The sequence below is a fragment of the Archocentrus centrarchus genome, chromosome 18 (assembly GCF_007364275.1).
Source record: "Archocentrus centrarchus isolate MPI-CPG fArcCen1 chromosome 18, fArcCen1, whole genome shotgun sequence".
Taxonomy (NCBI): domain Eukaryota; kingdom Metazoa; phylum Chordata; class Actinopteri; order Cichliformes; family Cichlidae; genus Archocentrus; species Archocentrus centrarchus.
The window spans coordinates 1042501-1058417 of NC_044363.1; the positions used below are offsets into that span (position 1 = coordinate 1042501).

The 15917-nt window shown below is 40.9% G+C and overlaps 1 protein-coding gene across 2 annotated transcripts in view; it reads left to right on the forward strand.

Moving 5' to 3' along the window:
• fgf11a (fibroblast growth factor 11a) overlaps positions 1-15917 on the forward strand; it is an 89312-nt gene that overhangs the window by 6850 nt on the left and 66545 nt on the right. Inside the window, exons 2-3 of one of the 2 annotated variants that reach the window (XM_030754169.1) lie at positions 1324-1342; positions 10719-10749. The exons of the other annotated variant lie outside the window; for it this stretch is intronic. Coding sequence (XP_030610029.1) covers positions 1324-1342; positions 10719-10749 — 50 coding nt within the window. The remainder of the gene's footprint in view (positions 1-1323; positions 1343-10718; positions 10750-15917) is intronic. 2 annotated transcript variants of the gene reach the window in all.

Sequence of the window (15917 nt, forward strand, 5' to 3'; positions counted from 1 at the left end):
TTGCACAAGTTTATTTAACTTGATGCTGGTCTGTAATTACAAAGTATTCCTTTAATCTTTTGAACAGTTTTATATATATTTATATTATTCACTCTTAGCTTTGCTTCTGATTTTGCAAGTGGCCACCAGTTTGTTTATGGGTGCACACAAGCAGCATTGTGAAGCAGTTAATAACAGTAACGGGCTTCTTCGTCTTTTCTTTTAATGCAGTGCCCTTATATCCTGTTTTCAGAGTCATCACGCCACACCTCACAAGATTGTCACATGATTGGCTCTTCACCAGCTTACTGACTTCATTTTCAAAGAGGACAAGTCCTCTTGTTTTCTGTCTTGCCCGTGTTGCTGGTCCAGTGGGAAGGGTCACTCACCATGGCCACTCAGGGGCTGTTTATAATTGTATCATCTCATATGATACAATTTTAATGTCTGAAGGCTAAAATGACTCTACAGATGACAAAGTTAAAACATTCATTTAATCATAAATTAATGGATTATTTCAATATAAATATGAATAGCCTATCAAAAATGTGCAATGTGTAAAATGTGTAATATACAGCATTATTAAAATATTAAAGCCAGCATCACTGGACAAATAGCTTAGCCAAACACACCGAAAAACACGTGTTTACCGTGATCTATAAAAGCTTATCAAAGTATTATTTATTTATTTAATTTTTTTTTTGGACAGAACACAGTGTTGGTAAATGAAGATTATTTAAAATCAAAATCAAAAGACATTAAATAAAGTTGTCAAATTCAGCTTTTTGATGTTTGCCCAACCGCTTGGAAAATATAAACTTTTTATTGACATCGCTGCAGTTCTCCTCTCTGCCTCTGTGGGGCAGTATAGATAAAAGGAGTGAAAAGCAAGCAGAAAAAGGCTAAAACTCAGTGAGATTAAAAGATATTAAGGTAATCGGGACACAGTAAGGATTTTATTTTGGCTAGAACCACCCTTTAAGACCCTGATTTGAATATGTTAATTGGATGGTTGAAAACAAAGGACGGATGGATTCAATGGAGACATGTTTACCAAATAAAACCTCTGATTCAAATTTTTATGCAGCAACAGCTCACAGCAAGAGTCATCATGAGGCCCTTTATGTTGTAAAATAAAGGCTGTCCAGTTTTTTTTAGGTTCACTTTCTTTGTTACTGACTGTTAGTTACAGATAACCAGCCTTCAACCTGCTATCAGCCAAACAGCTACTGCCACATGCTTCCAGCTGTGCGCCGGCAGCAGCTGATGATATCCATTGTTTCGTAACTCTGCCAGTGCGGCAGATGTTGGTATGAAATGGTGCCCAGAATAAATGATTTGGAGATGCTAACATTTGGCCTGTGTGATGATCAATGTGGGCTTTCAGTGTCGCCCCTCCCAAACAATTGATTTATGGAGACAACCGGCATTTGTTTTGCTGCAGAGTTTTTTTTTGTTTTTTTTTTTGGATCAGCATCAATCATCATTATCAAACAAAATCGAATATTTCTGGTGGACTTGCCCGTGTCTGTGTGTGTGTCTGTGTGTGTGTGTGTGTGTGTTGTATTTTATCTTGCTTCTGTCTGAACTGTGTGGGTGAACGTTGATTGGGATGTGTTTGGTTTATGAAGGCTGCAGTGCCCTGGCAGGAATGAAGCGAGCGGCGCGCTCTCGGTATGGCACATTCTTGGCACGGCACAGCACGGCAAGGCACTGAGAACACCAAAGTGTAATTAGAGCAGGGCAGTGAGGCCACAGTGGATTTCAGATCTGGAGATGCTGCTCTTCAGATGACCTCCAGCTGAGATTATATCACACACACACACACACAGACCCACAGTGTTTGTGCGTGCACATCAAGATGTTTGAGTTTATCAGTCCCAGTGCTCAACATCCTGTTTTGCATCAGACACTTTCTTCGCCGCTGGGTTTCACCGTCTCGAGAGCCCAAGTAACAAATGACTGGCTAGCGTCGAGTCAGCATCTTGCACCCCTCCCCCCACCAACACAACCTTGCCTTTCTCAATGTCACAAAACCCCACAGAAAGACTGTCCTTTTAATCAGTGCCTGTAGTTTAACTTGCAATATTAACGTGCCGAGGACCGTAAAGACAGCGTTTGCATTTGATATGAAATCAGTTTGCTGCACGGTCTTTGTGCAGAGCGGAGCGGAGCGTCTGTCACATGGAGATGACTGTTTAGGGATGCAGGACGCACAGGGAGATGCACAACTGCAGGAAAACACAAGCGGCGTGAGACCCTTCTGTCTAACAAGACGTAGAGGCACACAGCAGCGCAGAGAGATCGACAAAAGCACTCAGCAGACACACACGTATATGTCCTGGTCACGCGTCAGGAGTCTGATCTCTCTCTCAGCTCCACCACAGTGTCCCTGACCAAAGTGACACTCTCCAAAAGACAACTCATAAAATCATATGTCATTTTTATCTCCCTCTCTTACTGTGTGTGTGTGTGTTTACCTCTCATTCCCACACACACTCTCTCACACACACACACACACACACATCACCTCAAAACCGCTGTCGAGTGATGCACGGAAATAAACCAGCCTCATGGGAAAAGTCTGTGTGTGCATGCTTTTCTGCTTGCGTCTGTAACTGATTACGTCTTAATTTACTTTGATCACAGAGACTGTGGCACCCAAGGGTGGTGTAGGATTTACTGACAGGTGCTCTGGACCACAGCAGATCAGCATACAGCATGCACCTTTGTCTTTCTCTCTGTTACTGAAAACGGGGCCAAAAAATGTGACCTTTCCCAGCCGTAGGCAGCTTTTTGTCATCACCTTGTGAGTCTTTTTCAGAGTGTGTCATCATGGCAGAAGATGGTCCTGTAGTGGCTTTAAGACATATAAACACCTGCCAGTCTGTGTTTCTCTTTTCATGTCAGTGGAAAGAGTCTGTCAGTGTGACACTGCTGCAAGTACGCAATGTATGGTTGTGAAGCTTTTCAAGGGGACAATTTGAAGATGGGTGTGGTCCAACTTTTTAAGACTGAGTGTGATGCCAATGCAAGCAGCTCCAGTGGTGGAGCTAGAGAATTTTCATGGTCAAATGGGTCCAGATTTTTTTTTTTGTATTTTTTTAAAAGTGTTTTGAGCAGTAGTTCTTCAGGCTGTCAGAAGGTCTTTCAAAGTTTTTCTTTGGACTTTTGCTTTTTCCCCTTTTTTCAGTCCAGTGCTTGTTCACGGCCATTTTCAGAGGGTTGTTAAGCCACTTACTGCAACACTGACCTGTGAACCATTCAAGCATAAAAAAGGGTCCTATCAGACAGACGACTTATTATAGAACCAATTTTAAATTGCATTTTTAGACACTTTATTACAATTAGCCTGTCATGAAAACACATAATTTGTTCCAGTTTCTTTAGTTGAATCTACAAAAAATGCCAAAGATAACACGGGCATAAAACAGTATCTTTGATGGAAATATGATTACAGAAAAGTACCATCAGATTTTGATCAACCATGCAATACCATCTGGGAAGCATCTGATTGTGAAAAGTTTCATTTTTCAGCATGAAAGTGATCCCAAACACACTGCCAATGCAGTAAAAGCATACCTGGATAGAAAAACACACAGTGGAACACTATCAGTCATGGATTGGCCTCCCCAAAGCCTTAGCATTACTGAAGCAGCGTGGGATCATCTTGACAGAGAACCAAACAAAAGGCAGAAACATCCAAAGAAGAGCTTCACAAATAAGCTTCAGTTTGCTCCTCTAAAATCTGGGAAAGTTATTCACTGTACATTTATAACAGAAAGCCTGCTCAATAAGTTGGGTATGGACTTTAAAAGCCACGGGCATTAGACTGCTATGAATGATGCTAACCTAAATTATGAGACCCAGAGCTTCTGGCATTTGATCCGTCCAAAGAACTCAGTGTAGCAAGTGGACCACTGCTGCTTTCATTCCAATTTTAACTAAATTCCTCATGGAAGTGTAATACTAAATCGAGTGTCCGTTTTATTAATGTCTGAGTGGGAATGGTTACATGATAGCACATGATGAACAGGGCTCATTTGAATTTATTGGTGTGTTCAACAGGCAAACTTACTCAGAAAAACACAGGCACACACAGGTCCAAATCCTGGGACCCCCACAGATATTTACCACTTGTCCAGTCCTGTACTCATATTGCTGTTACCACGTGACTTCATGCTGCATTATGCCACTTAGAGAGTGTCTATAGAGAGATAGCAGAAGCAAATGTCTCCCTTATACAGTCATAATTAATTGTGTCACTGTACAGATGTTAAACAGGAACAGCATTACATCTATCCAAGGGATATACACACACCATGTGTATATAGTAGCACAGACACTGCTGTACTTGTTTTGGAAAAAAATGTGGCAAATTACATAGACAGACTTGCGGTTTACATTTGCTACACACACACACACACGCACGCACTCACGCATGCAGGCACGCACGCACGCACATACACACACATGCACACAGATGATAAAAGAGCTGCACTCTGCACTGTATCACCCACTTTTAGCATGGTCTGTTCTTTTAGTACCTTAGTGTAAATGTTAAACTGGGACTTAGAGCAGTCGCGTTTCCTGCATAAACAATTTTCAATTCAATTCTATACATGTCACACACACTGTGAATTCCTGTGTGTGTGCATGTGTGTGTGCATGTGTGTGTGTGTGTGTGTGTGTGTGTGTGTGTGTGTGTGTGTGTGTGTGTGTGTGTGTGTGTGTGTGTGTGGCACCTTGCTGATTGCAGCATCCTGCCTACCTGTGCGTTGTTCCCCAGTGGTACACAAGCACAGGTGCATGACGCGCCCTTCACTTTAATGTGCCATCAATCTGGAAAGCTGGAGACAAGCCAAAGTGCAGCCTTCTCAAGCCCACTGCACACACACGCACACACACACACACACACAACGTATGGACACACACAGCCATACGTGTGTCTACGGATAATGGACGCCAGAAATGCTTAGTCTCTCAAGAGATTTTCCACAGAAGTAAGAGGACAATTTCTTCTAGTCCTGGGGCTTTCCCACTACCATTAAATTATCAATCATGCAGCTGGATTCTCATTCAGTAGAGATGGACAGAGCTGGAGCTGGAGCTCGAGAGAGATAGAGGATCCTCTTAGTCATTTATTAAGTCTGCACTGAGCATTAAAATCTTATAAGTCAAATGAAAAATTTAAATTTGTCGATCTTTGTCCTGATCAACCTGCTTTGTTACTGCCCTAAAACCAAGCTGTTATATCAGTCATCATGGCTGAATTCTTGTGAATATAAGCTACAGTAATTAATAATCTTACACCAACCATGTATCAAGGATCTGTAACAGTAGTGCCCAAATGGTGTGCTGAGGCACAGCGATCTGAGATAAGTCAGGGTTATAGTTGAACCTTTGGGTTGGTGCATTGCTTGAACCATAGACAGTGCACAAGACAGCTGCAGCTGCCATGACATCACATGCTGGTTTGTACAATTATGATTTGAAGACCTGAAAGGATGGTTTCAGTTGTTGCCATCTTGGTGTTTTGAAACCGGATGTGACGAGAAGAGGAGGACCCGACTGGGAAACCGCGTTTATCAGTGACGAGTCGTTAGCCAGCTAGCATGTCCTGGATAATCCTTCTGTCTGAGACTTAGAATGAGCACAGGTTACAAAATGGAAAGCGGATGTAAATGGATGGGTGGCCAGATTTGATGTTTATTCAGTGTGACCCAAAACTAAGTGGCCGAGTCCATAAACTCATCAGGAAAGTGAAGATGTCAATTTTTATTCTCACGATTAAAGACGTAATTTTACAGGAAGTTCATTAAGACAGTTTTCATCCATTCAAGTGAAATTATAAAGCTCACAGTATCAGCTAGGTAAAAGACAGAAGATGAACAGAGAGGGGCACAGTTTGAAATCTTTGCAAGTTGAGGTGTTGTGAGCTCCTTAAGGCCTTTGGGCCATGAAGGACAGCCATTCACAGATATTTATCATCATTATTTTTTAAACCATTTCAGTTTCATTAGACATTTTGAAGTGGCGAGTGACGGGAGTGTCAGGAGCTGACATTCACTAAGGTCACAGAACAGATTTAGACTCATGATGCTCGCTCGCTCCATGATGGCTCACATCTATAGACCATCAATCACTTCTTTAATTCATCTTCAACACATAAACTGATAAGTTGACCCATGTTTTCATGTTCGCTACATGTCATATGATCCATTTGAAGGCATACTTAGATGGAGATGCATTGAATACTTATAATGAAATTGATTGATGCCACGTTTGCCCCCTAACTGCAAGAGAGGGAGAGAAGTTGCTTGTATCAGGTTGTCTGCTACTTTGGAATGCTATCGTCTTTTGCCTCTGCATTATAAAGCAATATCTCTAGCCCCCCAGCCTCCATCCCCTAATCACAATGGTCTGCCGTGAGTTTGACAGGCTTTGAATGCGATAGCTGGTTCAACAATACCAAAAATACCAATCAAGCATAATGGGCATCATGATGGTGATAATTTCTTTCGCTAAGCTACGCTTTCCGCTTCAGGCTCAGTGCACAGAGACATAAAGAGGATGTCTGACACTTCATTTGACTCTTCCTTTACAAAGCAGGACCAGGTATGAAACTCCATTATGCATTATTTGCAGCCCCAGCAGAATGAATGTAAATTCCTGTGGCAAGGCAATGCTTGCAGTTTGCGATAATGCATGGGTTCATTTGGTCATATTATTAACCTACAATTCAACAGGATACATGACATTTTTCTGTCACCCTAAAATCACTTAGATAATATCGTCAGGAATATAATTAGTGTCACTGCGGTACTTTTTGTTTTCCATAGTGATGAACATAAACTGTCCACCCACCCACTGTCCTCGGGGGACGTCTGTCCTAGTCAAACTATACGAGCTCGCCCAGATGTTCTCTCGTTCTTTCTTCCTTCCACCTCACGTCGACCTTCTTTGATCATTTGATTTCTTTTCCTTAGCTTGTGTTCAATAAATTCTATTTTATTTGAATAGTTCTCTTGTGTCAGCTCCCCCCTGTGTCTCTCACCTTTAGCCTGACAAATGTGGGCTCTTGTAGGCGTATATGCGTCATCTTGGGTGGGAGGGCTCGAAATGCTCGATGATCCCCCCCATTTCTCACAAAAGACAAGTGATAAGAAGGGAATGGAAACAAAACAACAACTTAAATGAAGAAAGATTTGTTAAATATAAACTAAAAATGGGGGCTCATCCAAAATGTTCCAGTTTTATGATAGCCTGGAAATCATCATGTTAAGAGTAGGATAAGATTATCTGCTTGCATAGAAATGATTTGCTCACACAGCCTCTTTTCTCCAGTTGGAGAAATGACCAGTTTAAATCAGGGGAAACGACCCATTTGTAATCATTAAAAGTAGCAACACAATAATGACCACAAAGAGCTGCCTGTCAGCCTGCTGCGTGGACGGTAACACAGACAAAACAATGTGAATTCAGAATATCTGTAAAAAAAAAAATGTAAAAAAAATCAGCAAACATGAACGTGGTGTTGGGCTGAATGAAGGGAGGGAAAGACTGTGGTAATTCAGCCTGACTGTCAGGTTGCAAATGTGCTAGGGGTGTCTTACGGCAGGCAATCTGTTCCTGTCACTGCTCAAATCCACATATGCTACCATAAATTACAGTGTGATTCAAGTGAGTGACACTATCAGCAGAAGTTCCTCAGAGTTCTTCATTTCCATTCAGCCCCCCCACCAAAAAAAAAAAAAAAAAACATCCACGCAGGCTCGTTTACGCAAACTGTTTCTCTAAGTGTGAAATGAGGACGCCACAGATTTTACTATAAGAACTGTGGGGAAGTAAATACTCCACTAAGCATGTTTTTACAAAAATGTGGGCTGTGAAGTGAAGCATCCACTCCTTCCTCTCGCTCTCGCTGAGACTAAAAGTGAGCTGGGAGATGGTGTGATTAGAGCAGACGAGGACAGACTGAAGTTTGACCTCTAGCTGAGGGTACGGAGAGAATGGATGAGGAGGAGGAGGATGGAGAGATAAAGAGAGATGTAAGTGGGATCCCACAGGTCGGGAGGCCAGCGGAGAAAGAAATGATGATAGTTGTGTTTTTTAATGTGATGTGAATTCAGATGGAGCTGCAGTTTTCTAAAGTTTGCTTCACTGACCATGAATTGGACAGAAAAGTCCATTTTGGTTGCCGCTCGTCATGTCTGGATGCTGTACAGTAGGTGTTATTTTTACAAAGGTGGAGGCTGTTGGGGGGTGGGGGGGTATTGACTTTTTGTCAGCTCTTGGTGAACTGGAGAGTTTTGGAGGGCTTTAACTTTGAAGAGATGCAATATGAAGACATCTCTGGACCTGGAGATATTAAAAACACCCTGAAAAACATTAAATCTGCTTGAATCTCTGTGAACGCACACAGGTCCATTTTCATATGCCGCAGTATAAGCTACACACTGTGCTAAAAGCAGAGATGTACTGAAAATGACAGCAATTATCCATCTTTATCCGGTAGCAGCACAGCACAGAATAAAACAGATCTGGGTCTACTAAAGCAAAAAACAAAAAACAAAAAAACAAACAAACCAAAACAAACAGGTTTTACGCGGAAGGGAAGGGAAGCTCTTAATCCCAGAAATCATGCTGGATTATAACCACACAAATCAACCGAGGAACTCTGTCTTCAGGTAACGTGATATTTGAAGTTATTATGCAAACATATTGCATATCACCCCTTATGGCTCATGTCCTTCTACTCCACGATAAGTCCCATGTTAATTTTTACTGAAAAAAATATTTCAGCTTTTTTTTGAAAAACAATAATGTTGACCTGTTTGTGAACGTGCAGAAAGTCTTGAACACGAGCAGAAATCTTGCTGAAAAACATCCGAGCGCTTCAACTGCAGGGGTTAAAAGTTAATTAAAATAATCCATCATCAGTTGTGTGTGCGTGCGCGTGTGTTGACTCAGCAGGAACAAACAAACTTTAATGTAAATGCAAATAAATACCTAAAATTAAACTCGAGTCTCGCTGCATCATACTTGATTTCATGTTTTCTTTAACGCAAATAAGCTGATGTAGAGAAGCCGCACCAGAATGCAGAAAATATGGGGGAGGATCCTGTGGTCGCCTTTTAAAGTATCTTTCATTAGCAGGCATGTTTCTACAAAATTCTGACATAAAAATTATGAAAATTTTGCTTCATACACATCATTTTCTTCAATTAAGACAGACCAAACCAAATTAAAGTGCCACTATAGGTTAAGTAAGTAGTTAAAATGAGCTTATTTGCTTCTGTTTAAAAAAAAAAGATGAAAAATCTAAAGGCACTAAAGAGATAAGAGAGGTAGGAGGTAAGGAAGCAGGAGGCAAAGCCATATATCTTTGGAAAGCTAGAGAGATACACAGATAAGGAAGAGGAAGTAAGAACTAAAAGCTGCTCTAAAACAGAGAGGAAGCGATAGCGCGATCGAAGGATAAAGAAGGGCGGAGATAGACAGGTGAAAGGAAGGAGGGAGATGGAGTCAGGTAAGAAGAGAGAAGATGGAGTAATGAGAAGAGGACTAAGGATGGAGAGAAGGAGAGAAGGAGGGGAGAAAAACTGGGAAGGAGAGGTGTAAGATATTTTAGGGAAAAAGAGTCGTGGAAGAGATAAAGACAGGGTGGTGGTGGCGGGGGGGGGGGGGGTCCAAAGAAAGAAAAGGAAGCTTGAGTCAATTCATGATTCTCATAGGAACTGTTATCAGATAGATCATCTGAAAAATAACTGTGTGTGTGTGTGTGTGTGTGTGTGTGTGTGTATTAATGAAGAATGAGCAGTGAGCAGGACAGACTTACACGAATACGTTATAGAAAATGTGAGAAAGGTTTTATGTAAATACTGTGTGTACATGCAGTGTGTGTGTGAACACTGCTGTGTAGCTGAGATTAGAGTCCGGGGGCAGGGCCGATGCTTCAGGAGAAGATAAGCAGACATAATTAAGAGGCCATTAATAAATTTGCTAATAAGCACTCCATGTAACAGACAGAAGGAGAGTGAGGATCGTGTCATTATGCATGTGTGTAAAAGCAGAGAGGGAGGCAGCCACGCTCACTTTGTGTGCGTCTTTCATATTCCATATCAGGCGTATCTGCTGGCTTAGATAACTTATCATTAGGAGATATATCCTGCCTGTGACACATACTCACTGTCATCTCCGCTCCATTTGCATAAAGAGGGCTTTTAGCGATGCCCTTGTAGCCTCAATGACAGTATCTCTGCATTAGTTAGTGTGTTCACACACTGGTATCCTCACAGAAATGCATTGCGTATTAATTGCATAACATGTTGCCACATTTCAGTGAAAAGATGCTAAAACAGGACAACAGCCTCACCTGCACTATACTGCTAAAAGTATTCACTCATCCATCCAAATCATTGAATTCAGGTGTTTCAATCACTTCGATGGCCACAGGTGTATAAACCAAACACCTACAGTAGGCATGCAGACTGCTTCTACAAACTCTTTGTGAAAGAACGGGTCGCTCTCAGGAGCTCAGTGAATTCCAGCGTGGTACCGTGATAGGATGATACCTGTGCAACAAGTCCAGTTGTGAAATTTCTGCACCACTAAATATTCCACAGTCAGCTGTTAGTGGTAATATAACAATGTGTCAGCGATTGGGAACGACAGCAACATTTCAATGAAGTGGTAGACCGCGTAAAATCACAGAGTGGGGGTCAATGGATGCTGAGGCCCATAGTGCACAGAGGTTGCAAACTTTCTGCAGAATCAATCGCTACAGACCGCCAAACTTTATGTGGCCTTCAGATTATCTCAAGAACATTGTGTAGAGAGCTTCATGGGTTTCCATGGCTGAGCAGCTGCATCCAAGCCTTACATCACCAAGTGCAATAGAAAGCGCTGGATGCAGTGGTGTAAAGCACACTGCCACTGGACTCTAGAGCAGTGGAAACGTGTTCTCTGGTGTGATGCATTTGGGACATTTGGGACATTTGGGACATTTGGGACACAAACTGGGGATGGCCCCTTCCTGTTCCAACATGACTGCACACCAGCGCACAAAGCAGGTCCATAAAGACATGGATGAGAGAGTTTGGCGTGGAAGAACTTGACTGGCCTGCACAGAGTCCAGACCTCAACCTGATAGATGGGATGAATTAGTGTGGAGACAGTGAGCCAGGGTTTCTCATCCAACATCAGTGTCTGACCTCACCAATGTGCTTCTGGAGGATTGTCAAAAATTCCCATAAACACTCCTAAACCTTGTGCAAAGAATTCCCAGATGAGTTGAAGCTGTTATAGCTGCAAAGGGTGGGCCGACATCATACTAAACCCTATGGATTAAGAATGGGATGTCACTCAAGTTCATATGTGTGTGAAGACAGACGAGTAAATACTTTTGACAACATAGTGAATGTCCCGTCAATAAGGTCCAGTAAGTCCAAAAATATCGAATAAACAATGTAGACATTTTCTTAAAAAGTTAAAGCTGAAAAGAAGTCTTTTTTTTTTTAGTTTATTTTAAATAAGAGATTTAGCTCAGAAATAACATCAATGAATATTTGGTGCTTGGTGTGTAGAACAGTTCAGGAAGCATTGAAAATGACAGAGAACAGAAATATTAGATATGTTTAGATTAAAAAGAACAACCCTTAGTGGCATTTCTGAATAATTTCAAAATAAACTTTTTTATTTTAGTCAGTTTAGAGTGACAGTTTTAATAATAAAAAAACATATGGACAGAGTGGTTTCTCTAACAATCGTCTCCATTCTTAAAGAGAATTTTGTCCCATAAAATACAGCAGAGCCATTATTCAGCAGTATAAGCTGAGTTTAACTTGTACTAATTGAATCCTCTTCCTCCTCCTACATGTCAAAGTAAAGTGAGCTCTTAAGCATCAGCAGCAAATATAATAACCACCTCCCACACGCTCCCCCCGAAGCTTCTGTTTGGCTACGTGTGGCTTTCAGTAGAAGTCTCCATGTTAAGATTACTGTCAGTCAGGGAGCCGGGGAGTGCTTATGTCAGAGAAGTAAACGGCATGTTGAAGTGCTTGTGTGCACAAATCACAGTTTGCATTTGATTGTGTGTGAAGTTCAGTGAGTGCTGCACTTGGATGGAAGCTGCGTGCGGGGAGTCACCCTGGGAAACACTGACTGGGCGGTAAAAAAGAAACAGGGAAACAGAGAGAGCTCGCCGCTGTGGATTTGTTCTTCCCCCACGGAGATCCAATCCGTTGTTGCCGGGCTTGCGGCATGTGCTCTGATGAGCTGGAGCCCGGGATGCAGTGTTTGCCATGAATCATAATGTTTGAAAATAAAACTCGTCTGTCTATTGAAAAGTTCAGCCTGTCAAAAACCTGCTGTGGAAATGCATCTAATACATTAGGTTTTGTTCTGTGAATGCAGTTTCCAAAAGATTGGCATTCGATTTAAAAACGTGCACACGTTATACTTACAGACTTGGGACACTCGCGCAGCTGCTTTATTGAAGCCTGAAGCTGCAGCGCTCAGACTGTAATGTGTAATGTCAGCGTGATGTGCAGTCTAGAGGCTGTCCACTGTTTGTCTGAATTTATACAAACAGGCTGCAACATTGTAATAAGTCCAAAAGGAAAAGTTCTACTGAGCTCTCCTGTCCTGTGCCCAATGATTAAATACACAATGATAATGCTAAATGCAGCTTGGCAGCCTACCCACCTAAAAGTGCCTGATGTAAACAATATATTACATACATTCACCTACTCAGAATTGTTTTTATAGGGTTTAACAATCACTGAAAGAAAAACAAAAAAACAACTACTTTATGCTGTGCCTAGCAAATAAAGATTTCTGTCTACATGCTGTGTAGTAATAAAGCTTTGTGATGGCAGAGCACCATTTAATTTAATAGAAACTGTAGGTTATGGACATGGTTAAAGGAAAATTGCAATTCATATACGTCAATTATGATAATGCTGCACTTAACGAAGGTATTTGCTGACGAAGACAATGATCTGTCGCTGCCCCGTCTGTTCTGGAAACCCAATTTACCCCACGCATGCGAAAATGTGCCCAAAAGAGAATCCTTTGCTTGCCACCGTTCCATTAAAATAACACGTTTACATCAATATCAGTGTTACTCATAAAGTTCACAATATATTTGTGTTTGTTTCTGCAAAGACATGTTCTTTTGTCCATTGTTTTAAGGCCAGTTTTAGGTAAAGCTCAGGTTGACACCGATAGTGAAATGCCTGATGCTCATTGGCTGCTATTATAGCATGTTGGCCAGATTACAGCAATGTTCTGGTTCTGATCAAGATAGTAAAACCTTCTTACTCAAGCAACAGAATTATTAATCCTATTCATCCACCCAGATGTCCATTTGTCCATAAAAGCAAAAAAACTTTTGTTTTCAGTAAGTGCATTAATTCTTGCTAATCCCATAATGCAATGTGTCATTTATATATATATATATATATATATATATATATATATATATATATATATATATATATATATATATAAAACCCCCTCTACATCTTAGCATGTTTTACTGATGATGCTGAGATGCTCATAATTTACTGAATCTGCTGTATATGGAGTGGTGAACAACTGAAGAAAAGAGTTGATCTTTATGTTTCCGTGGAAGATCAGTGTTTGCCGGACGTTACTGCGAAGCTTCTATTCTCTATGAACTAAAGCATTTTGATATCCTCCCCCATTTCCAACTTTCCCAGCCTCTCTGCTCTCAGACCTCCTGGCTTTTGACTTCAATGTAATTACGAAGCCCTACTCCCACTCCCGCAGCAATTAGATAGACAAAATGGCCGAGGATCCCCTCCGCTGCTGCCTCCCACTCCCCTCGCCTCACCAACAATTAAACTATAGAGACAGAGAAAGAAAAAAACAAGTAAAGCAGCACAGGAAAGCTGATCATGTTATTGAAAACCTGCCTCTCTGTCACTCCTCTCTCCCCTCTGCTTCTCTAGAAGCCATCATTTATGCACACAGTAAATCTCCCAGTAAGGAAGCAATTAGTCCTGTTTTGCGGTCCTGTTGCATGACAGTAATGATTGGACTAATGATTATGGCTTTGCATGTTATGTCACTGTATAAACTGCCTGCCAGATCCTTTGCAGTCGCTTCCTTGCTGTTAACATTAATTCAGTCGTCCACTGAAGAATCTCTTGAAGCACCTGTGAGGATTTTAGTAGATGATCTCAGGGAGACTCTGACTAAGTCACCCTGCTGGTCAGAATGACAAACAAATGCAGCTACTCCCAGAGCTGGCCTCTGGATGTGAACCTCTCTGGAGCCAGGGGAAAGAAAACTTCCAAGCAGCTTCAAAGAGATAATACTTGTTTTCAGTAGCTGTCCTGGTCTTTTGTATTCCTAAATGAGAGAATGTGAACTGACATATTCTGCAAATAATATAATATCAAACAACTTGAATATTGTTTTAAAATTCTCTCCTTTCTTGTTTGTTTCCCCTCCTAGATGACCGGGTCTATCTTGATGACATTAAGCTTATAAACTAAAAGATTTGTAACAACTATATGGTGGTTGATTAAAATACCAATGTACTATGTTCACCCCCCCCCCCCCCCCCCCCCGCCCCCCAACACACACACACACACACACACACACACACACACGCACACACACACACACACACACACACGCACACACACACACACACACACACACACACACACACACACACACACACTTCCCCTCAGCACGTGTATACACTAGCTCCACAAAAAAGTGAGAGAGAAAGCAGAAAACAAAACAAAAAAACATGTATAAATATAGATGTACATAAATGCTATTAACTTAATTAAATACTAATTTGTCTCACTAGAGACATATTTATCAGTTATCTATGTCGTACCTTTCCAAAAGCATGTTTTGAAAGTATTTTTTGAACTGAATAACTGAACAGGCCTGTAAGCCCACTGGAAACCTCTTCCACAATTTGACTGACTTTAAAATGTTGTGCCCTTTCCTCAATCAAGCTATTTAGGCTCATGATTTATGGGTAGATCAACCTTTATGAATAACAGAAAAGATATGTATAACAATCAATGTAACTAGCCATACTACATACAAGATGGGGCCATTGCCATTCTGTTGTTTCTTATAAGTTACATATTCCTATTGCATTTCTAATGGTTGCAAATTGTTAGTAATTTAATATGTTTTCTATAAAATTCTCAACTGTAAAAGTACTAAGTTGGACACAGGCCTGGCAAAAACTACCTGTTAATTCATTTTTAAAATGTTTCATTAGAAATAATTGTCATTCTGCTGTTAGCAGTTCCAACTTTTTTTTGTGTGTGTTGCTGCTAAACTCACTGAGTAATTTATTTTCCTAAAGATACTTTCTCAGCATTAAAATTGTATTTATAGTGACACTGGAGACAGGCAGTGTAGCTGAGCACATTGTTAATCCCAAGGGCAGAATCAGTGTAATTTTAAAGACCACAGAGCCTCTGTCCACTGTAATTATCAGGCCAGATTAAGCACTGTTACTACGAGTGGTAAATTTGTAATATTTTGTAAATCAATTAATTTCAATTCTCTCTCTATATAGTGCCAAATCACAACAACGGTCCCCTCAATCTGATGCACTTCAAATATTTCATACACTCCTTTATAGTTTAATGTGTTTGCCTTTGCCATAATTAGCTACAAGTAAGTTCATCAGCTGTATTGCTCAGCTTTGACAAACAAAATCAGAAATTCATGTCATTTAAACAAAAGGTCCAACATGTTGGCAGGAAAGCTTACTGGTTTCAAAACACCAAGGAAGGCAGAATATGTAGTTTCCATCAACTGTGTATATTATAGCCAATTTCTAATATTGTGTAAGGTAAACTGTATAATGAAACCATGTGATGTGTTTCTGATTCTTGTCAAATGTGCACATTGGCCTGTGTCCAGCT